Source organism: Ptychodera flava, chromosome 21 (genome assembly GCF_041260155.1).
Source record: "Ptychodera flava strain L36383 chromosome 21, AS_Pfla_20210202, whole genome shotgun sequence".
In the NCBI taxonomy this organism is placed as follows: domain Eukaryota; kingdom Metazoa; phylum Hemichordata; class Enteropneusta; family Ptychoderidae; genus Ptychodera; species Ptychodera flava.
Genome location: NC_091948.1, coordinates 19,482,741 through 19,506,429, shown reverse-complemented (window position 1 = coordinate 19,506,429; position 23,689 = coordinate 19,482,741). Strand labels below are relative to the sequence as shown.

The 23,689-nt window shown below is 39.1% G+C and overlaps 1 protein-coding gene across 2 annotated transcripts in view; it reads left to right on the top strand.

Moving 5' to 3' along the window:
* The window catches only part of LOC139121643 (NT-3 growth factor receptor-like), a 79,449-nt gene that overhangs the window by 28,392 nt on the left and 27,368 nt on the right, over positions 1-23,689 (top strand). For both annotated transcript variants that reach the window (XM_070686715.1, XM_070686716.1), the window contains exons 3-4: positions 19,244-19,318; positions 19,831-19,902. In XM_070686715.1, coding sequence (XP_070542816.1) covers positions 19,244-19,318; positions 19,831-19,902 — 147 coding nt within the window. The remainder of the gene's footprint in view (positions 1-19,243; positions 19,319-19,830; positions 19,903-23,689) is intronic.

Here is a 23,689-nt window from a genome sequence, read left to right as displayed (position 1 = left end):
AAAAATGCTGGTCTGCAGGTGCAATATTCGTTGAGGGCCAACGCATCCTCTGGCATAATCAATAGTAGCAGTATATGCATAATTTGTAATATTGGGACTTATGAAAAAAAGAACGTATAATCGGACAATAAGCTGTAGACACAACCGTTACTAAGGAAAATGAAAACCAGGACAAATAGCGTCATCAATAGTCAACAACAACAATAACACAATCTGGTTTGTCTTTCAACGTAACCAGTCCTGGCTTACAGGAATCTGAGTGTGGTGACCAAAGAACCATAACAAATTCAAAAATTCCATCTGTACAGGCTGTGAGGCTAGTCAATGAATCCATAAGACTTTTTTTATGTCATCGTCAGAAGTCTAGACTTATCCACTCGTAAGCTCTTACTTAACACCCTCTTAAAACCGTTAAATGGAAAATAGCCCAGCTCAACTCTGCTCTCTCTCTCTCTCTCTCTCTCTCTCTGTCTCTATCTCTCTCACTCTCTCTCTCTCTCTCTCTCTCTCTCTCTCTCTCTATATATATATATATATATGAACGTGTGCGTATGTGTCTGTCTGTATGTATGTATATATATATATATATATACATATATATATATATATATATATATATATATATATATATATATATATATATATATATATATATATATATATATATATATATATATATATATGAACGTGTGTGCGGCTCATGTATATTTGATCACTGGAAATTCGTTGCAATGGCTCATTTTGGTGTTTATTGTAACTCTGGGCCAGAAGCGGCGGCAAACAGCCTCCGCAAGAAACCACACAAAGCATACTGTATGTTTACAACTTGAACTCATTCTTGACGTCGATAGTGTCATCACACCTGACACCGTCTCCGTCTTCAAATCCTGACAGCATTGCACAATCGTATAGGTTTTAGAATGTCTGCATCCATTAAAATGTCGTAAGACGAGGGTAATCTCCCGGGGTAGATGCTAAGTATGTTGAGATAAAAGAAATTGTTGCGTCCAGTTGATTGTTCTTGTTGACATTATAGTCATCATCTGTCTCGTCGTGTGACTCTCGGTGCTGTCTGATGTAAGATATTGGGCTTACTGCCATGGAGATTCTGTAATCAAACCTTTTATCGAAATCGCCGTGTCTGTCTTCGATTGTTTTTCTTTCCATGTGTTGAACAAAACGCCATTGAAATGCTTCAGTCCAAAGACAGGTTTGTTTCGGTCTTCGCAAATTAGGTTTCCATTGTGTGAGAAGCGAAATAGAGTTTTTGTCTGAAACTTTGCCAGAAATAAAGAGAAACCTTGAGAATTCGTTGAGATTTTACTCCCGGTGATTAGAAAGAAAAGTCCTTTGAACTTGTGTCATTATGTTGAGATTGTGTGTATCCATTTCCGCTGTGGACAAGTCTTAACATCGGTCTCTTCTTGGCACTGAATTCCTCCATAAAACACAGACATCGCTGTGTCTTGTTCTTTCATGCGTACCATCATTTAATACAGACATGAATTCCATGTCTGACTTGTTTCGGCCATACTTCATGTGGGGAAAAATGTTTCCAAGTCGAACTGTTGTATTTCCCAAAATTTCAGTGTGTATCACCTTGAAATTTTCCCGCGTTTTGCACTTTCGGGTGTTATTTCAGTGTAGACATCTGTAGAAAGTTACATCACTCGTAGAGGGGGGGGAGATAAAAGCTTTTTGGCATCGTTGATGAGCATCAAGCAGCGCCGACGTATCTTCGGAGAACTTCTGCTTGTCGGATGCCTTTGCTAAGAGCCAGACAGTGCATGGTGGGACATGCCCCGCACAAAAGAGAAGGCCGCCCATCCTTGGGTGATGATTGCATAAACCAGTAACATGTAAGCCAAACGAGTTTATTTTGTTCAAATGTCTATCAAGTATCTAACGGAGTTATGATGACAGGAGTCGAGTCCTTTGCTTGTACTACTATACTGGCATATTTTGTCTGGTTGTTGACATTCTATCTGTCTTTCCAGACATATCGTGACAATGATAACGCTGATTATGATGTTCAAGATTAGCAGATGGCCTCTAGGTCATTTGGGGAGTGACTCCTGTCTAAAATGCACATTTCGAATGAGGAAAGTCGTACATGTGCATTTTTGTTGCAGCGTCAAATTCAAGGTGGCTTTGGCGTCGAAATTGTAAGATTTAAACTATTCCTCAAACTTTTGTCCAGGAAACTTTCGACCGTTCTTTTCCAGGATCAAGAATAAAAATCGGGCACCACTGTACAAATTTTATACTGAGGAACAAATTACCAAACGTTTAACGATATTCGAAATTCAAATTGGCTGCCAGCCCTGTGTTAACTCTACGAAGAAATATAAATTTTCGGGGTTTTTTTTCAAAAATAAGAAGGTAAAAGATGTATTCATGCCAAGTGCTTGACAATGAGCCAACAAGAGCGGTAGACCAGAAAAGTGTTGAAAAATTTGAGAGTCCGAACATTTTCCCCGAGGCGTATATTCGAAAATTCAAGTCTTCACTCAACTCTGGCTTGCCTACACGAGAGCACTGTTCAACCTATGCAAAAAAGGACAACATTTACAGATTAAGGAATAAGGTGAATCAAGTCAGTGATAATCTGCAACTTTGCAGAGTATTAAATTACATGCCGAGTACTCATCGCATTGAAAAAAATGAGTCGAAAATCGCCATACCAGTATTTTCAGTTGATTGTACACTTATTGACGCATCTTTAACGATGAAGGCAAAAATACCTCAATAACAAAGCTTCAACTTTACCCGGCTACACCTTCGCGAGAAACTTTATTTTCTTTCATAAGCGAATGTTAAAATAAAGAGCTCAACAATCACATTTTCGGGTTTGGGCATCAAAGTGAAGTACCTCAAACTAAAATTAAAAACCGCCTACTTCCCCGTCGCTAACTTAAGGAATAAAACAACTCTCCGAATTTCGAAATGCAGGAAGGTGGAAAAAATAATACAAACAGTAGACAAGAAAACGACAGTACAATTTGGAGTCCCGAAGGTACGTCCTCGACTGAGACGCAGTGTGCTTCAAGCACATGGGAAACGGAATTCTTCAAGTTAAACTTTGCCTTCCTTTGCCAGAATCTAAATCTCCACCTTGGACTTTTTGAATAAGTTGGATCTCTTTCATTTAGCTTTCAATTGCCAATTCACAGACATTGTGCCAAGCGGAATTCTTCAATTTTCGAACTTGACGTGCTGAGACATATCGGATAGTGAATTTGAACTGTTCACAATGACCTATGGTTGTTACATGTATGTCCTAATGATGACGTTCTGGCATCGAACTGCGTTGCGTACATGCTTCATTGAATATTGAATGCTCGTCGTGATCTGATGTGTTTTCAAAACATAGTAAAAAAACTTGTAAAACTTTCGCTTTTACGATGGACTTGACCATGGTAACCTTCTAGACAGGCCTCTTTTGCTTGAGTCTCTCTCGTATTGACAACAACTCACACAGTTTTTGGCCACCAGGAATTACGGACTGCAGGCAAAATATGAAGGCCAATTATCGTCTCCTTGTGTATATGTCTCTGACGTTAAGCCAATCCTTTAGAACATCGGAAAGTGATGAAGACCAACCAACCCTACACACGCATCAACGCCTCCAAACAGCCACTTCTCTGAGCCAAGAGATCGAGCTTGCTTCGTAATATTTTTGCTTTTAATTGAAACTCTTAAAACAATACAGAAAGTTCCTGACCTTTTACCCCCCCCCCCCCTTCGAAAAAAAAGAGTGGGATCTTTTGTATCCGAGGAAACAATGCGTGAAACGTATCGAGCATTACGATGGCGACTATCTAGCACGCATTGTGGTATCGACATCTTTTCCAATTTTCCCTTTTTGAGATGAGGGTTTGAAATCAAAAGCAATTTTGGTAAAAATGCTTAAGTGTGGCCATTGAACATTTATCAAGCATTTGCAACGAACATATAACTTAGGTTTTTAACAACTCAATTTTTGGCTTGGAAGTCATATATGGACGCTGCGAGCGAGTACACAAAAACTGCAAACAATCGACCGAATCCGTCGCCCCGGATTGAAGAGGTGACATGTTCAAAGACAATACGGCTTAATAAATGGAATGAAAGACACCTCTCTGGATCGTATTATTTTGGTGAGCAAACTGCAGAAAGATTTCGCTAACGGAGCTTTAAGAATCATCGGAGCGAGCAAAGTCTCTTCACACAATAACCGCAATAATGAGTTATTTCATATAATACACAGGGGAGCGGCAACTTTCTTCTGTCGTTGGATATTCAATGAAATGTGTATGTAATTCATCTCAGAAGCGTTAACAGAAGTGTCATCATGTCATTATCCTTGTGATCATTGACTCTAAAAGCCCGATGCGTGGGCGCTCTTCGATACCGTGCTTGATTGAAGGAAAGCGTTGACAAGAGTCTGAATATGCGGTCGCCGATTGGGTTTTGGTAAACGTGCGAAGAGAAGCTCTTTCTCGCTTTCTCAGTGTCATCAGTCCATGCTTCATCAGCTCGTCAAGAGAGACAGATTTTCCAAAGGCTGGTCTCGCTGTTTGAGTTATATTTGCAGAGAGAAAATGATCGTGTGGGTAATGAAAGCATCGGTAGAGAATAAAACCTACTTACAGTCGTCGGTCTGATGGGCAAGTTATGGAATTAAAGATACAGTACTTGGATTGAAAGGAGCGTATGGTGCAAAGATCTCCGAGATTTTGTAGATGTACATCGCAATATCAGATGTCATGGGGGAAGAATTACATTGCCAACTTCAAAGTTTTTTTTTGCCTCATTCCCTTGGTAATACTTAGCGAACAATAAGATGTTAATTGCATAGAAAAGTCGCCGTCGAAGTCTTTTTTACGTTCGTCGGATGATGCAATTTTAATAAAGAAATCCTGCTGCGTGCAAGTCAACAACGCGGCCTTCAAACCGATTTCAGATCAGTGCATTTTGCTGTGTATCAGAGGAAACGACTGATCTCCAGTGCTCGGCACATCAGCACGTCCTTCACTGAAGCATGGGGCTGATAACGAATGCCGACAACTTGGTTCAGCTCATCAGTCCCTGGGTAACAGGACGATTAGCCCTAGGGCGCTAGAATCCTGCATGTAACGCAATAAAGTGACCTCCCCCCCTTCCTTTTAACATTATACAGCATAGTATACACTGAACACTCCCCGGGCCATGCGCCTGTTGGTTAAACCCTGGACATTCGTGAAATCCACTGGCTGAGGCTGGGGAAAGAGGGAATCGGGAGGGTAAATTTCTGGGGGAGGTTAACTATCCAAGAGCTGTCTATGCCATTAGTGCGATATATGAGGTCAAGCATTTTTTGCAAAATGGCACATCGTGCATAGGATATTTAGATGTTACGGGTGTTTAATATGCAAATGTTCTCCGGTCATCGGTAGCACAAATATCTGAGGTTTATGTCAAACAGTGAGAAAAATAGTTAGAGCGAGTGGTTATGGTTCGCAGCCGAGGTGCTTGCTAGGCACTCCGGACAATAACCGAGGTTGACCGTGCTGTGCGACCATCACGCTTAGATGAAATCAGGTATGCAACCATCAGTATCGCTTGCATTTACCACAGACCCTGGTGTCATTTGCCGTGTGAACCTTCCCAGGATGCCCTTGTTTTACATTTAATCTTGATGAGCACATTCGTCCCGGCGTTGTTCTTCCGAAACAGGGCTTTGACCTTCATCAAACACACGCTGAAGCGTCGATAAAAGCAGACGTTGCCATACTTATCTTCACACGCCCTCTTATTCTGAGATGACTACAAAAAGCTCTAATCTCTTTGTAAAGAATCTTTCCATTTGTTTTAATGTGGTTTTATTGTACAGACAGGGGTTTGAGGCCCCGTCATCCACCGACCCATTACATTGAACAAACTGCCGTCAAATATCATCTCCCGCTGATACTATCAAAGCACAGTTGCGAGTGGAGTGATACGTACCGGCCGCCGCGTACTATGCATAGAATATTCTATGCATAGTACGCGGCGGCCGGCACGTATCACTCCACTCGCAACTGTGTATCAAAGGACGTTACATTGGTTGATGCCATTAGGAAATCTCTCCCCAATCTTGTTTTAAATATGTACGTGGATGTCATAGCTAACGCATTCATGCAAGGACTAAGATATAACGCACGAGCTGTCTCGGTCATTCTGCCGACCTGGAGTCTTGTACCACGTGATTTCATGCTCGGCTCTCACCACTTTATGGTGCCTCCAAAACAGCGAGATCGTATCACTATGATCTCGATCACCTTCTATCATACAGAGTGTGAAATTACACTTTGCATACGAATCAAGGTCATTGGCAACGATAAATGCGTGTAAGTGATGAGGTTTATTGCTAAACTGAGCAAGTGTTATCGATATCAAATACGGTCAACAACTGTGTCTGAATTCTGATGTAGCGATTTGTAACCATGTTCCATACAATTCTTGTATCGTTTATTTCGCTATTGGAATAGGTCTAGAGCTTTGTAATTTTATGTATATCAAACTCGTTTCATGCATATTAGCGCGAGAGTTTGTCTGCAAATGTCTGAAGCCAGCGGAATCATGTAAGATCAATCTGATTAAAATCAGATGTAGAGTACGGCGACGTCTCTGTACTTGCGCGGTTTTCTCTTGCTGTAGTGAGAGGCGACAGCAAGAGAAAACCGCGCAAGTACAGAGACGTCGCCGTACTCTACATCTGATTTTAATCAGATTGCATGTAAGATTATCTCGCGTGGAAAATGGCATTCTGGGAACGTGCGTTCAGTTGCGCGCGTTTCCGTTTCACTGAGACACCTTGCCGGCAGTAATCTCTGTGTCCGTTACACATTCTGCTCCGACGCATTTGCCCTTTTAGCCTTGGACCCAAATTAATCCACTGTTCCTGGTTGGTACTTGATAAATGTAGGCCTTACATTATGAGGGTTGACACCCTGAAAAGGGATGATCAGTGGAAAAAGAAATTGTGATCACCAGATGGACACAGCGCTTTGATGTGTCCCATAAGTTTGCTCAACGAAACTAACCGATAGATTGTGTCATCTATCAAAGTGAATAGGCCACAAATTTCCGTTGAAGTGCCCAAAACACCGACAATCAAACGAAGACAACTAGCCAGACATTTTGTAATTTCAGTTATCAGTCGAACCACTGGTTGTCCCTGACACATTCATTTGTTGACCGACTTTTTTTCACTCCCACGTACGGAACATCCGAACGTTCGAACGTGCACATGGCGTGATATCAGCCATCGTTCTTGAAGTCGGTCACGTGAACATTGACGATCTATAAGACCTTTACGACGCCATTATGCGGTTCAATTTCTCAGCCCCGTTATCAGAGAGCATTCGCGACGTAGCCGTTCTTTCGCTTTTCGATATGATTATCTCTATCGCATCGGTGCGGATGCGGATCACGGCCATCTCGAGTAATAGTTTGATTTCCCCCTATTTTTTAATGCGGATATTGAATACTTGACAGTGACTGACGTAAACCAGTGCCAAGACATTCTGATCCGTTCTCCATAGCCGTTTCCCAACAAGTAAAATTTCGACTAATCTGGCCGATCGACAATCCCGTGGGTGTTTGATCACTTCACTTCATCTTAACGAGGAACGTGGTGGCGTGATAAATAATTCTGATCACCAAATATGATGGAAAGGGGGCATTTAAAACCTTATCTGTAACCAAAGGATCAGACCTACACAATGCGAGAAAGTTCTCGAATTCCAAATGTGTAAGTTGTCATTAAATGCGGAACCTTTCTCAAACGAATACGCATATACAAACATACGGTATATGATTAGATAGACAGTAATGGAGCGACTATCGCGAGTCACTGAATTTACTGCGAGAGTAATGTTACCTTGTTCGCCAGACATCCGGGGGAAAACGTGGCTAGGTTGTAAAACACACCTGAGTTTTATGAATATTGGCTGACGTGGACATGTGATTTCAGCTGTCTCAAGTGTTTTCTTTTCAAAGAAATGATATAGTTTCAGTGTTATAGAGGCATCAATTTTTCCAGTCAATTTTGCAAGCTAGAGAAAGAAAACCCCCATCTATTTGAGCACTCCATGCGCCATATACATTGTTACAAAATTGTCTTCAGGGAGTATCATATTGTACCCGAACAAATCCATATTAGGCTGTGTCCGTTACCTTAATCCACTCATTAATTAACCACTTCCTGCTCTCAGTGCAGACGTATGGCCCTGACTTACGCCATTATACAATAAATTCTAATTAATGAATGTCTTAATGTCAAACAATTTTTTTTCGTCGGATTGATCGTTAAAACTGGTTCCGTCTTGACATTGTACAAACGACCTTCGCATAGGATTCAGATCATGTGTGTACCACGTGGCACGCGGCTGGAAATTCGTTTTCCCCTGACCGGAAATGGTAGTTCATACGACGAAATACCAGCTTTCGGCTTTCTTCCGTCACGTGTCTTCACTCGTTCATGGATTTCGACAAAATAAAAAACTCCTAAATTTGCTAAAGAAGCAACAGCTGCTACTGTTGATAATATTGTCAACATTTTTGTCCCCTGAAGCAAGTACGAGTTTCATCTTCTTCTCCCGACAGAATTCTGAAATAAAAGGTAGTAGGCCTAACTTTGCCAAGACAAATTATGTACGATGTGATATCATTGTTAGTGAATTAATTCTAGTGCGGACTCTGAATATGTTGTCAAAAATGAACTTTACACACATATGGTTTGTTGGCAAATTTAATATTATGCATTTCGATGTTACATTGCATGGAAGAATACTTTCATTTCACAAACAGAACGCGAAAATGAACAAGTAATGGATCTTTGAAACTGCTTCTCAAATATAGCAAAAACGTGTTTCCTTCGTTGCCAAGCAACAAACGTGATATTCCATGGTTATCGATCTCCCTAGCCATTTGAACTTCCTGATCGGAGCAAGATACGACATCAATGTACACCAGTAGATGAATGCAAACGATATCCGGTTTGTCATTTTGCCACAAGATACTGACCAGAAATGAGCCGTTGGTGAAATCGCTCGAAGGCAAGATGGGCGACACACCAAGTAATTTTATGGAATTACTGCAGATAACCATAGACTTCCTTATGTTTATTGTTCGACAAAAAAAGTATGAATATGAAGTATTTATTGCAGATTACTGCTTTGTGGAGACTGTAGATTCCGTAATGGAGTTGACTGACTTTCATCATTTAAAAGGCATCAGCCTGTTTGAAGTATTACAAAGTCGATTTCATCATACCTTCAATCCCTTATCCTTTACGTCACAAACGAAAGTTTGTCGGCTTCATTCATTCATTCATTCATTCATTCTTTCATTCATTCATTCATTCAGCCAAACATAGTCGACGTTTGAGTTGCAACTTAATGCCGAATAAACAGTTTAAGGAAATGCGCGCTCGAAAAAAATGAAAGTGTACTCGGGGAACTTTGGCCCACTCGCTTTCTTAATTGTGTTAATATTTCAAAATCAAGAATGTAAATCTATAGGTTCCAAAATTGTGCATTGTAGAGACAAATAATACCCGAAACCTTACCGAAATTGGAAGTTCATAATGGCCACCATTCCCATTGTCAATTCGACGGAGAGGATGGTGGGAGTTAAATTTTCAATTTCAATAGCAGCAAGGCGATTGAAACTCAATTTCGTTTACATTAAAGACTTAAAAATGTTAAATGAGTCTACACCAGCAACATACCACAGGATGATTGTTTTATTTTGAGTGTCTAAAAAAACTGTAAGTTCTCTTCAAGTTTGCAAAGTATATCTTGGCCATATCTTTGCTAGTGAGTGGATGAAATTTCTTTATGTAATGGTGTACAATGGTGAGTCAAAAATACACTCTTCAAGGTCATACCAGTGTGATTTGTCGCTGTGAGTACAATTGAAATGTGACGTAGGTTGTACTAAGCTGTTTTCCCCGTTTTTTAAAATGTAACAGGCAGACATGTTAATTAGTGGGGCAAACTGACATGCCTAAGATATCTGAGAGGTTGTGAATGTAGTACGATGAACGATTTGTTTTCAGTGTACACCTAGAGCAATTGCCGCCAATTAGACGATGACTAGCCTTAGGGGACAGACGTTGAGTACAGAGCCCTACCGTTTGAATCATATTTCAGTGAAAAATCACACTTCTTCACCTCTGACGTTATAAAGGTGTATTTCTGATCGCTGGCTTTGTTTGTCTTAGTCACGGACACGTACAAACAGCGAGGATGTGAAACCCGACACCAAGATGGTCCATTTGGTGATACAGCAAAAAACAGGGTGGTTGGACAGTCTCATATACATTACGTTTACTTTTTTGTATGTGTCACACAAGTTTTGTAGATAACATTGTAGATAAAAAGAACCGACTCATTTGTGTGTCTTGATAGACCACACAAGGGAATTGCTAAATTACTAAGCTACTGCAGTGAACTGCAATAAAACTGCTCACACTAATTAGTTTCAACTGTACCTAGCTTGCAAAGTCGACAACGTACCGGTATGTCCCATGCAGACAGTTTGTCTGGAGAAGTTGAAATAAACAAGATTTGTACATGGACCAGTGCACGGTAAAATGTTACATTGTATCTTAATCTTGAACACAGGGTGCCAATCGTAAACTTCTATATACAACCCAAGACAGAGCTAGTTTTGCCTTTGGATGAGCAGATTTTTTTTTGTCTGTGTCAAGTAACCTTGGTCAACACTAAAGTAGCCACGGGTGAAACAGAAACTGCCCAGTTATAACACACTACACGCCAATCTGCCAGCTGACTACAGCTCAAAGTATTTAGTGTAAGCAGTTTTATTGCAGTTCACTGCAGTAGCTTTAGTAATTTAGCAATTCCCTTGTGTGTTCTATCCAGACATTCAAATGAGTCGGTTTTTCTTATCTACAATGTTATCTACAAAACCTGTGTGCCACGTACAAAAAAGTAAACGTAATGTATATGAGACTGTTCAACCATCCTGTTTTTTGCTGTAATTAGGGTTAATGTAGCATTAGCGACGTACATCAGAAACGACGAGTGATTACCACTAATATGCCCCGTGCACAAAATCGCCCGATGAACATACCAACAATTCACGCCCGCCGTACTACTGTCTACGGCTCTGATTTGTTTTCATCAACCTATACAGACGTCATGGCCTGCTGACTGGCTGTATATTGTGACTGTATCTCAATCTGGAACTTTTTATCTAGTCATAACTGAAAATTCTCTAATATGGTTTGATGTGTGAGAGCTTTTTAGTACCATAGGCTAATTCATGCCCCAATTGTGTCGTGAAATTCATGTCCAATTTTATTGCAATATTCAAGACAAGTCCTCAAGGAGTGATAAACGGTCAGTGAAAGTCTCTATCTCTTCGGCACATGGTTTTGTCGTATTTTTCAGTGTATTTGACCCGCCTCCATCACGTCACTATGACAATGATACAGTTTATCGCCTGTCTGCATGTCAATCAATCAATCAATCAATCGATCGATCATTAAATCAAATAATCAAGGGATATGTCATTTCTGACACACCTCTTGACGTTAGAGATACGGAACAGGGAGCACGAATTTTGTGAAATATTTCTGACATGGCTGCAGTGACGTCAGACTCAGAACATTACAAAACGAGCATGTCGACGCACAGCACAACTTACTCTATGGCAGATTAGAAGCAACCATAGTTATTTATGCTCTAGTTTATGCCACCAAGGTCATTTCAGTGAGGCATCATCTTCTCGAGAAAAGACGGCAAACGCTAACTTGGAAGTAGATATTATCATATTTGTCGTTTGTTGAAATGAGTGAAAACTTTGGGTAAATCGAATCAAACAGAAAAATAAAGCCCATCAAAAATCTACAGGTGAAATTGATTTGCTCGAATTTCTTACGTCATTGGTGCTTACACATAGTTATTGATATTCAGTAATATCAACACTGGTGGAACGCGCCTCGGGGACAAAAAATCGGGTTGTCGAGTTTTGGGGGTTTTTTTATCTTTTATTAAAATATATGCTTCAAAAAACAAAACGTTTGCATTAACATCAAGTTCGTATTCAAATAGCAAGTTAATTACATTTATAATAAGACTGTATGGATTTCATTGGATATTTGTACATTTCAGAGTAAAGACTGTATTTAGTTCTACAAGTGAGCTCATATTTCAGTAGACCACCAATTGCAATATTTTTCTCCATTTGCCAATACTTGTGAATAGTCCATTTTCCGATCAGTATCAGAAAATTAACGAAGTTTTCATCATCTTGAGAAAAATTGTTCATACAACAATAAAGTACAATGTGTTTTTCTTTTATGTACATTGGCGTTTTCAAAAGTTTACTGAGAATACATTCTATATTATTCCAGACAACTTTAGCAATTTGACATCGTAAAAATCTGTGTTCGAGGGTATCTACCTCCTTACACACTTTACAATCGGGTTGTCGAGTTTTATCAATTCTCTTCTGATCTACCACTTGTGGGGGTTCATTTGAAAGCTCCTGGTGGAGGAAATTTTTTACAATATTAGTTTTTCAAAAATCGAAAATTTCATTTTTCCCAATAACACAGGGATGGCGGCCATTTTGAATTTTAAATACCGCGAAATCTTTGATAATTTGTCTCGCTAGTACCAAAATTTTTCACGATGACCCCTGATTTTTATTCGTGGTTTGGTAAGAGAATGGTCGAAAGTTTGATTGAGGAAGGTTTGAGCAAAAGTTTAAGTCTCTCACTTTCGAGGCGCATATTACCGTAATGGCGGGTACACGTCTACAATAAATCAGCGACGAAGGATGAAGAAAACTTCCCAATTGTAAGTCATATTTTGCATAAAGTCATACCAAGGTAATAAAAACAGCATTGCCATCACAATTTTACCGGGGGAGTCATTGCCAGCCTTGAAAAAGCGTACCCCATTCTTCGTTGCGCGTTTGGGCCGTTCTTGCCAACTGCTGTTCAACGTGAGACGCGCCCTCAATGAAGCCGCGTAGGTCAGTGAAAATCGTCAGTTCTGAAAAGGACACCTCCGACTTAACAGTATGTGTTCCTTGATGAGTGATGATAAAATGACATGATAAAATAATCCCCTCTTCCAAATTATATCGTCAGTTTATAACATTCCCATTGCATTATTAAATCTTTGAATCAAATCCCAGAATAATGCATTTGCCTTTCTCCTTTGTCACGATTCTAGGGAGTCCTTACAGATAATCGTCAATCCGGGGAGTTTATCACCATAACATATGTAAACCCGGGGAGTCCATCTCTATACAAGGAGTTGTGAATCCCAGTTGCCAAACTAAGGGGTCAGTCTAGGGAGTGAAACAGTATAGAAACAAATTAAGAGCGCGCGATGGCAGATTTAAACAGAAGTCCCTCTAATGGTTTGCATTTGACATAACATCACGACTACCACTGTTCAAGATCGTATTTGTTGTGGGCCTTTGAGTTAGACCACAACATAACGATTTTAGCATCTCTCTTTGATGAACAATTGCTACCATCAAACCAAACATGTGGGAATCCAAAACCATTCGAGTGACAGATGAAGGGACCCCCAGTTTGGTCCCAAAACACTATTAGGACGAATCACAAACATAGAACCGTATTCCACCCGGGTGACATGACCAGGGTCGATGCACCCAGTGTCTCGCCGTGTTTCCCGTTATCATCATGATGAATCCACATTGATCTACTCACTATACCGTATCAGTAACAAACCAATGTGTGATGCCTTGATTTCCTTTATATTCTAGAACTTGAAGAGTCAATAGTTTTTGATCATTTTTCCCCTATTTTTGTTTTCAATGTCTACAGTGCAGTTGTTTCTTCTATACAAAAAAGCATGTTGAGGTACACAGTCTTCAGCATGTCAACTCGAACTGTACATGCGTAGACTGCATTGTTATTGTTGACAAGTGAATTCTGGTCTGGGCTGGAATTCAAAAGCGCATGTTACACGTATACGTATTGATGCTGTGTTGACAAGCTAAAGAACTTTGGATTGACATACAGACCAAAAATAGTGAAAAACATTATCAAAAGATATAGGCGCTGGCCCTTTACGAAAACTAAAACTTCTGTCGTGATGGAAGATCCAGCTTTTTCATGTTGAAACCGTTTTTTTTCGTCACATCTTCTGTATGTTCAATATAGTGATTGGAATATCAGTCGTCCAATCGGATCCCTTGATTGCAGCATATGTCAGAAACTCTCGGTCGTTGCAATGGTTTGCTTATCAGCAAGATCCAGGCTTTTGAGCAAACGGAGTTGAGACGACCTCGTCATACGATCCGGGTGTCAATCATCAAAAGCGATAAAAGCATTTAAATAAAGACGGTTGGGAGGATGATGTGAATGTACCCGTCTTGCGTAAGACCGTTTTATGTCTTTCTTCGATGTTTGATCTTTCATTCTTGAACCAATTACGAGAGCCTGATATACTAAGGTGTCACTTTTTACCAAATGTATACCATTTCCTCTTAAATATACCAAAGAATTACCCTTTCCTATCGTCTTCCAACGAATCCGGTGGATGCTTTTTCGTCGTTTTGTAAAGAAAGTCATAACGTAGAACTTTTCTTGTGCGGAAAGGAAAAGGTGCAAGATGGTTCATTTTGCGAGATATTGTGTAATGGTTTTGTTAACCAAGTACTCTACCGTGTAAAAGTGTAATACCAATGGTTGCTTCAAGTTAACAATTTCGGTCGCATTACAATGGGAAAGTTTTTGGCGTATAGCTTTTCCATGGCAATTTGTATTTATTGGGGTTTTTTTTGAACTCTTAAACGTGCGTCAGGATTAAATAGTTCAATCGTGTCTGGTGACAAATATTTGTTTTAGGCACTGTTGTAGTTTAGTCGTCGGGAAAGAGGACACTATGCAGACATGGAAACAGGGCACGGTGTCAGGAGCTGAGAAGGAACAAAAGGCGTGTAGGATACATGCCAATATAAAGCCCCGAAGTCTATCGAGCGACCTTTGACCACCAGAAAACAAACACAATCGGTGTTATTTATCAGAACCAATGGGTTAGGTGTGTTTTTGTGTCTGTGGTGGGTCCCGGAGTGCAACCTCATCAATGCCGTTAAATTCGTTGCTGTGTTGAGTCCACGCTAATGATTTAAGTCTGTCTTCAGAGTGCCAACTGTAAATTCATATGAAAACACAAAACCAAAACACTAAATTCAAACCCATTTTTGGAATTTCACAACTTTGCTTACTATGTGTTTATTCTATAGGCCATGCAATTAATTACACACTCAATAAGGTTGGAATGCTCGAGTTAAACATCGAGGGCAAACAAAATGCCGTTGATTGTTTAACCGTGTTTCATCGCCGTAGACTTAGTTTTTGAAATTCCAGTTCCAACTGATCGATTACTACATAAAAGCGAATTTTAAAAAAATGTGTGTGCGTGTTTTAATTTCTAGGACAAATTACTATGTATGTTGTAATGGTTCTCCCCATAAAAGGCAACCTAATAAATTTCTTTTCTCTTTTAAAAACTCAGTGATTGATCCACCATTGCCATAGCAAAATGGTTAATATTATGAACATAATGAGCTACCGCTGGTACTGAGATCGTTAACTCCTACGGGTTCAGGTATAGAGCGTGGTGAAGTATATCTGTATACATTTGCTTGCAGTCCATCAAACTTTCCTTCTTAATACGCTTGATGTAAAACAACCGTTATTTATCCGTGTTCATCAAAGTAACCTCACTTATGGGGCTTCTCGTCGTCATGACTACGATAATGCCGTGATACGTGATTTCAAAGAGCTGTTTTCATTGGACATTACCAGGTAGTGATGTGGCTTGGCAACATCAATCACTTTCGACTCAACGCGGAGTAATCTTCTCTAAACGTAGAGCCCTTTAATGTCTTATTTCAAATGGGTTAGCCTACACTTTTTTTCGGGCGAGTAGCGTCTTTCTCAATTCTGTTTTACAATGAAATAAATCACTTCCTGGAAGACAAAAATGGAAGTAATTTTTGATGAGATTATGCCAGTAATGTGACATATTGTCAAATCGCGTATTACTCGGCAGACTCGTCCGTTTCATGTTGTTAGACGTCATGTCTTCTTTTACAAGCGGTAGCACTCCCGGGGAGACGCCATACTATTCTCCACATAAACAAAGGAGATTCCTTTTCAATGGAGAAACATTTAGACTTTGGAGATCGACGTATTGCAGAGATATAATATAGACAGTCTGAGATATAATATAGACAGTCTCAAATTTGAAGCTTGAAATCTGCATACCCTTTTGCCCCACAGGGTACCATTCCTCGGCTATGTGCATCACTTCTACCCGATTGCGCATTTTTCTCAAACAAATTTAACAATCAGTCGTTTTCCTTCCGCAACAATATAAATCGTACCGTGAGGTTTGACTGCTCGACAGTTGGTTCCGTTAGGCCGAGCAAATAGAATGTTACCAGGGACTATAACAGCAACTTTTGACAACATTTTCAATACGTTGTGCTGTAAAACAAAATGCATGTATGTACTTATTCGTCTTCCAAAAGATTGTCGTAATACAAAAGAGTATTAACCTTGCTGACACAACATGCGTAACATGCAACGTTATTGTTTAACAACTGAATTCCAGTCTGAACCAGATTTTAGCGATAACATTGAACTACACACACACATACTGCTTGGCCTGACAAGTTGAATATTCAACACTTCGGCTTGAATTTGGGATTAGAGCCAGAGAAAAGTGTTTTGCAAGTAGAATAAAAATGCTAGAAAATACACAAAGGTTACAGATACACGTAATAACTCTTTAAGGTAGTTCGCGCCTGGAGAATAAAAGACCTAGACTTTTGCTCAAAGTTGCCTCAAGGAATATTGCAACCATTCTCTTTCAAAATCAAAAATAAAAATCGGGGATCATCTTGCAAAATTTGGTACTAGAGAAACAAATAAATCAAGACGGACACGACGTAAAGAAGTCAGTCCCGTTGTTTTTAGTGTTAACTTGTTGACAAAAGTGTAGTCTCAGTCTAATTTATTGTTTTGTACAGTATCTAAGTTAGTCTGGTGTTTTTCTAGAGTGTATTGTTGACTTATAAGTATACACGGATTGAACATTATTTTGGGTTTTTTTACAACGCTGTGGACAGCAATGTAAATTTTTCGTACAAGTTATTTTTTTAAAGTCTTGTATATAAACGTAATTTGACCTTGTGGTCACAATGTGTTTTGCAATATACCTTTATTATAAGATTGACCGATATTCAAAGTTCAAAATGGCCGCCATCCCTGTGTTAACTTTATGGAGAAAAATCAATTTTTCAATTTTTCAAATTACTAAGACTGTGAACATATTCCTCACTGCAAGAGCTTTAAAATGAGCCCCCACAAGTAGTAGACCAGAAAGGTCTCGGAAAAATTTGAGCGCACAATGTAGATATACTTGAGTCGTGAAATGGTGCTTACCGAAATGTCACGCACAGAGGAGAAAACTCTGTTTAATAAGTTAACAACTGCAAGGAAAGCTATTATCAACTGTTTTGCAGAGCTCCGTGCTCACTAATCTTATGGCGTTTAACATCGTCTTCTCGCTGTATTTTGAACGGACATGCAAAACATTAGTTTACCTCAGTAAATAGGTAACTCTGAAACATAACTAGGAAAATATCATTAACGAAAACAAAAACTTATTAATATTAATGAAAACGACAACTTACGTCTTTCGTGCAGTAAGTTCCCTTTTCATAGTCTCCCGTTCGTGAAGTTCTATGAATGATGAAATTTCAAATTGATTTTAGTCCTTAACAGTATGTTGAGTATTTCCTAACGTTTCGAATATTATTCATGAAAACCGGTATATTTGATCCTTCAAAAATTTCGCTGTTGATTTCGATATCAACTGTATCGTTAATTTTTAAATGCTGACATGACAGTGTGACAGCGTTTATTTAAGTTAACAACGTGGCCTTCCTCTCTTCCTGAAGAGTTTATTTTTAATCTCTGAACCGTAAACACGATATTCCAACGGTCTCTGAAAAATCACAGTACATGGATGAGCCATTGGACCAATCAACGGAATGCAAATACCGGAGTTCAATGATTGTGCAATTCATTGTTGCTTATAGTAGTTCTTTGAACCCCAGGTCCAACGGCAACGGACTAATGTCGTGACTGTACGTTTACCGTATGCCGTTCTTTAGGCCTATGGGCGGAGATGATCCCCAAACCGTTCAGTAACATTGTCTTACACATGGGTGTAATGTTTACCTTGGTAAATATCTCTAGGCGATTTTTTTTTCAGTTTTTTTTTCATTGAATCATTTTGAAGCCAAATTTAAAAGAATTGAGTAAAAATTGACACTTTTGACTCTGCATCAAACCACTCGTTGGATCACCTTGAATTTTAGTATGTGTGTTTCTTGTGTTGAAGTTTGATTTTCAGTGTGACAGGCGATAGATACATGACTTTATTAAGATGAAGGCCAATTTTGATAGTCTGCCAATGAGACAGTACAATTTGTTTTGTGTTATTAGTACATAATTTATTGTGTGCGTTTCTAATTTTAGGTAAGGCTAGCCAAGAACTGGCCATGAATTACTTTCGGACCAAATTTTGTTACCAAATTTAGGGTGACCTTTGACCTTTTCTACATGTAACAGCTTGGTTCATAGTCGTCCGAACCATATGACTGTTTTACGGGTATCTATTAAGGTAGAACGCACCTCGGGGACAGACATTCGGACTCTCAAACTTTTACAATTCTCTTCTGATGTACCACATGTGGGGGTTCATTTTAAAGCTCTAGGTGAAAGAAAACTTTTCACCGGCTTAGTTTTTCAAAATTCGAAAATTTTTATTTTTCTCCATAGAGTTAACACAGGGATGGCGGCCATTTTGAATTTCTAATATCGGTAAATCTTGGGTAATTTGTTTCTCTAGTATCAAAATTTGCACGGTGACCCCCTATTTTTATTCTTGATTTTGAAAGAGAATGATTGAAAGATTCCTTGAGGAAAGTTAGAGCAAAAGTTTAAGTCTTTCACTTTCGAGGTGCATACTACCTTAATGGATATTTGTCTTAGATTGTGACATAGAATGTCCAATGGACGATGCTCCTTTACCCCTTGCTTTTAATAAAGCTTTGCTTCTATTTCAATTACAAAATCAAACTGTTTAGTCAGGTCAAATAACGTAGACATGTCTAAAGTCGTCTCTTCGTTTATTTGTTTCAGGATTATAAGAAATCAAAGTCAACTGCAAGAAATCAGCGAGACGTCTCTAAAGTATCTGACGCAACTAGAAATACTGTAAGTCATATAATATTCTTGTCCTGGACAGACAACATCAAAATATTTCGATCAAATCTGGCAAACACAGTAACTTGAGAACATCTTCCCTCAGACTAGCAGTGCTGATAACGTCTGCATATGATTCTACTTTCCAAAATGAATGTTCATAATTCGTGGTTTGTTACCATGCATAAATTTAATATATATAAATCATTCTTTAACGATATGTATGCAACAAATGAATTTCTAGACATTTTGCGTGGCGATTTGCGTGGCGAGACGTATCAATGTACGTACAACGTACGTACATGCATTGAAATATGCATGTTGATTTGTCAGACTGGCCAAAAACTAGGTTATCTCCAGATAATTCCACGTTCGAATGGCTGCAGTTAGTTTTGATTTACGGAGCACTCACTTCTGTGAATTCTTCTTCGTCCGCCCACGGTGTGGCTGTGATGAATTCATCCCACGCCGCCGTACCTCCTGCTCTTCTTCGCTTAATTTGTAATTTCCCCTTTCCGTTCCAGGAGAATCGTTGATTGTGGCGTTCAGAACGTTTCCGATGACGCGTTCCACATGAATCGAAAATTGCAGACCATGTGAGTACCTGTGGCTTTGTATTTATTGCCGTTTAGCAGCCACCGCAAATGGCGGCAGATTTGTCATGACCTACGGAGGATGCAATTAAACGGAAAGTTTTGTCAATATCTGAGGGGCTGATCCCCCATGAAGATTTATTAGCATAAGATCAGAGTAGATATATTATTTCCCGTATTGATCATAACTTGCTCTTGGCCTGGTCTCGCAGTAGCGAGCAATGATTCCTTTAGCGATGCGCACCGAACACCGATGACGCTTGGAAACAATACTGTAAGGTCTCTTTCGAAAACAAAAAATTCAAACAAACAACAAATTTCTTTACACAGGTGGCTCTAGATGGAGAAAGAATCTCCTGATCATGGCTGCAGTATCTTTCAGGTTCTAAGGTATACCATATCAATTTGCCAGCTACGGCCAATGTACGGATGTCATCGTATTCTCTGCGTTGCTCTCCGCAATTTGTTGTTGAGATCATCGTGTTAAGGCCATTGTTTCGAATTTAAGGATAATCTCCGTATTGTATCATCTTTCAGTCATCAATTTATCACTTATACTGTTTCTATTTGTAATTTGTGGGAAAAACCTGCAGCCGGAGAGGGTTGTTCTGGTTCTTAATTCCTCCCCAAAACAGTCAAATTTTCTATGGAGACATTTTACACGGGGTCACTTTTGAAGAGTTGATTTTCGCATTTGTACAGGACCACAGTTGCTTTTGACCCATTTTGGCTTTTCAATGTCCCGAAAAGATCAAGAGAGCACATCTTACGCTCATCTACTCTGGTGATGACGCTGGTTATCAATTCTACGCAATGCCATATATTTTGTTGAAAACTCTATTCGTGTTTCCCATACTCCTGTGTTTCTGAGGTTTTCTGTCTGTCTGTCTGTCACTACTTTAGAGAAATATCCGTACTTTCTATTTCGTTCAAAATCGTTGTACATGCAGAGAAAACAAACGGAACAAGCTAAAACGTTGACACCCTCACTTTACTTCTAGCGTTGAAAATGCGTCGTGTTTTCATTGTGTGACTTATGAAACCTCTCCTTGCCATACATTCTCTGCAAGCAGTAAAACCAGATATATCAGAAAAGCAAGATCTGGAAATGTCTTCAGTCAGGGAAACAGTGATACGGCTTTTTTTTCAAAACGTGATACATTCTTCGTGTTGTGGAGCTTTTCGTCGTTATCCTGTCTCTCTAAGAATAGAATCAAATCCACTGAGATTTTATCGGATGATGGAGACGGGAAAATAAGATCCCAAGTCAGAGGAATAGTGACGATGTTCCCTGATCTGTTGAGAAATGGCATTCGTATAGTTTCATTGGGCAAGGGTCATCATTGATGACGAGGTGTGTGCCCCCGCCATTACTTATATCGGAGTCTAGTTAAGGTATAATGCGCCTCGAGAGTAAAAGACTTAAACTTTTCCTCAAGGAATCTTTCAACCATTCACTTTCAAAAACAGGAATGAAAAGTCAGGGGTCACCGTGCAAATTTGGGCACTGGAGAAACAAATACTCAAGATTTACCGATATTTGTAATACAAAATGGCCGCTATCTCTGTGTTAACTCTGTGGAGAAAAATGAAATTTTCGATTTTCAATAACCATGGACGGTGAAAGTTTTTCTTATTCAAAGGGCTTCAAAATGAACCCCCACAAGTGGTTAGATAAGAAAAGAATCGAAAGTGTTTTAGAGTCCAAATATCTAACCCCCGAGGCGCATTCTACCTTAATATTTCGGGTTCTTGTCAGCTTGAGGTGAGTCAAAGCAGTCGTCTAAGGCCTGGGTCATTACATAATTTAGAACTTCATGTAACTCTTCACAATGTGGAGTAATTATTGTGACATAGTTTTGAACTTGAGGTGGTATGGAACAAAGATAGGGGACTTATCATTCTCTTCACTTGAGAGCTTTTACCGACTTCATCTTTATACAAATGCACGTCAAACCAAGCTTTTTCGGTCGTAGTTCTGTGGGGTGAAATGCGATTCCTTAAATTTGGTGTCACCAAAAATGTTACGGTGAAAGAAGCACTTTTGTTTATTCTGCATATATATATATATATATATATATATATATATATATATATATATATATATATATATATATATATATATAATTATATATATATATATATATATATAAGGGTCTCATCTGGGTGGTCCCTGAAAGTTTCAAGGACTCATCCGGGTGGTCCCTGAAAGTTTCAAGGTCACACCAGGATAGTCCTTGAAAAATTCAGGGTCACATCTGGGTGGTCCCTGAAAGTTTCAAGGACTCATCTGGGTGGTCCCTGAAAGTTTCAAGGACTCATCTGAGTGGTCCCTGAAAGTTTCAAGGTCACACCAGGATAGTCCTTGAAAGATTCAGGGTCACATCTGGGTGGTCCCTGAAAGCTGCAAAGACATCTCTGCACAGTCCCTAAAAATTCCAGACAAAAACTGTTGGTTTCCGCCGTTGATATTTTAAGGTTTCAACAGACAGATGATATTGATTAAATTTCTTTGCATCTACCAAAAATAGTTCATTTTTAATAGAAGAGCTGAAATAATTCAGTGATTTTGTAAAATTTTCCAGCATTAATTAGCACACTTACAAGAAAAGGGTAGTTTAATCAAATTTACCAGGTCTCATTTCATTGTATGTGAAATAAATAAATGTACAAGACATTTTCTTAACATCTACCAAATCATTTGAAAGAGAAATCACCAAAAAACATACACTACAGCAGAACTAATTTAGGTAGAGGTAGAAGGCCATTTTCCCATCGAAAATTTAAAATTTTATCATGCATCGTTTGGTGAGAACAGTAAATGCCTACAAATCAACCTTGGAAAGAGAATTTGTATTTTGACTTAAACTAAACAAAATTGACAAATCAGTTACGTTTAATTGGTTCTCCTTCCTAAGCAAGCGAAAAGCTAGACAAAAATGTAAAATTTGTTCGAGATGTATTTGATGATTGTGCAGTTATCAATAATTTATGAAATTTGCCCCCGCCTTCACACAAAAACACTCTTAGATTGATGATGTTTAAATAGATTATAACAAAATGCTCAAGATCTTATAATCACAAAATAGTTCCAATTGTGTTATATATATATATCGAATGCCATGAAATAGGTGAATTTTTCTATATAGCTATTTCAAACAATCGCTCATGAAGTTCTACTAGATTTTTGCTCCAACTACGAACTAGTGTACGACTTGTGTTTCTTAGCAAAATTGTGTCGGGCCCCAAAGTATGGTTACTTCAAGTGAGCTTCTTCTGATGGTTCCCGCCATCATGTTTAACATACATATTTGCGTGTGACATTATAACGCATGTTTTTGTGCATGGTGGCAACTTTTCTAAGAGAATTGTAAATTTTGAAAGTAACCTACACTCAAATTTTCACTATCGTTTGTCACGATTCATTTGCTGATCGGCGAAGTTACAATGAGATATCGTCCCATTGAACATTATTTGTTTTGCGGCCCCATTTGTAATATGTCTCGCGTTTCGTGATATACTTAGTACATAAATTTAAATGTACCTCACACATCGTGTTGTTCGTCTTTGGATCATTAAGATTTGGATTCTCATTGCTCGCTCAAGATGTAACGCTCAATGTTTTTACTGCCTCTATTTTCAAATCATCATGAGAATCACAGGAGAAATATATAGTCCAATATCAGCCAGTCCAGCGCCAAGATATATGTGTTAACAGATGCTAATTGCTAATTGACCCATAAGGGACTATTACCGTCATTACGCGCCATCTGTGACCGAAGTGGAAATT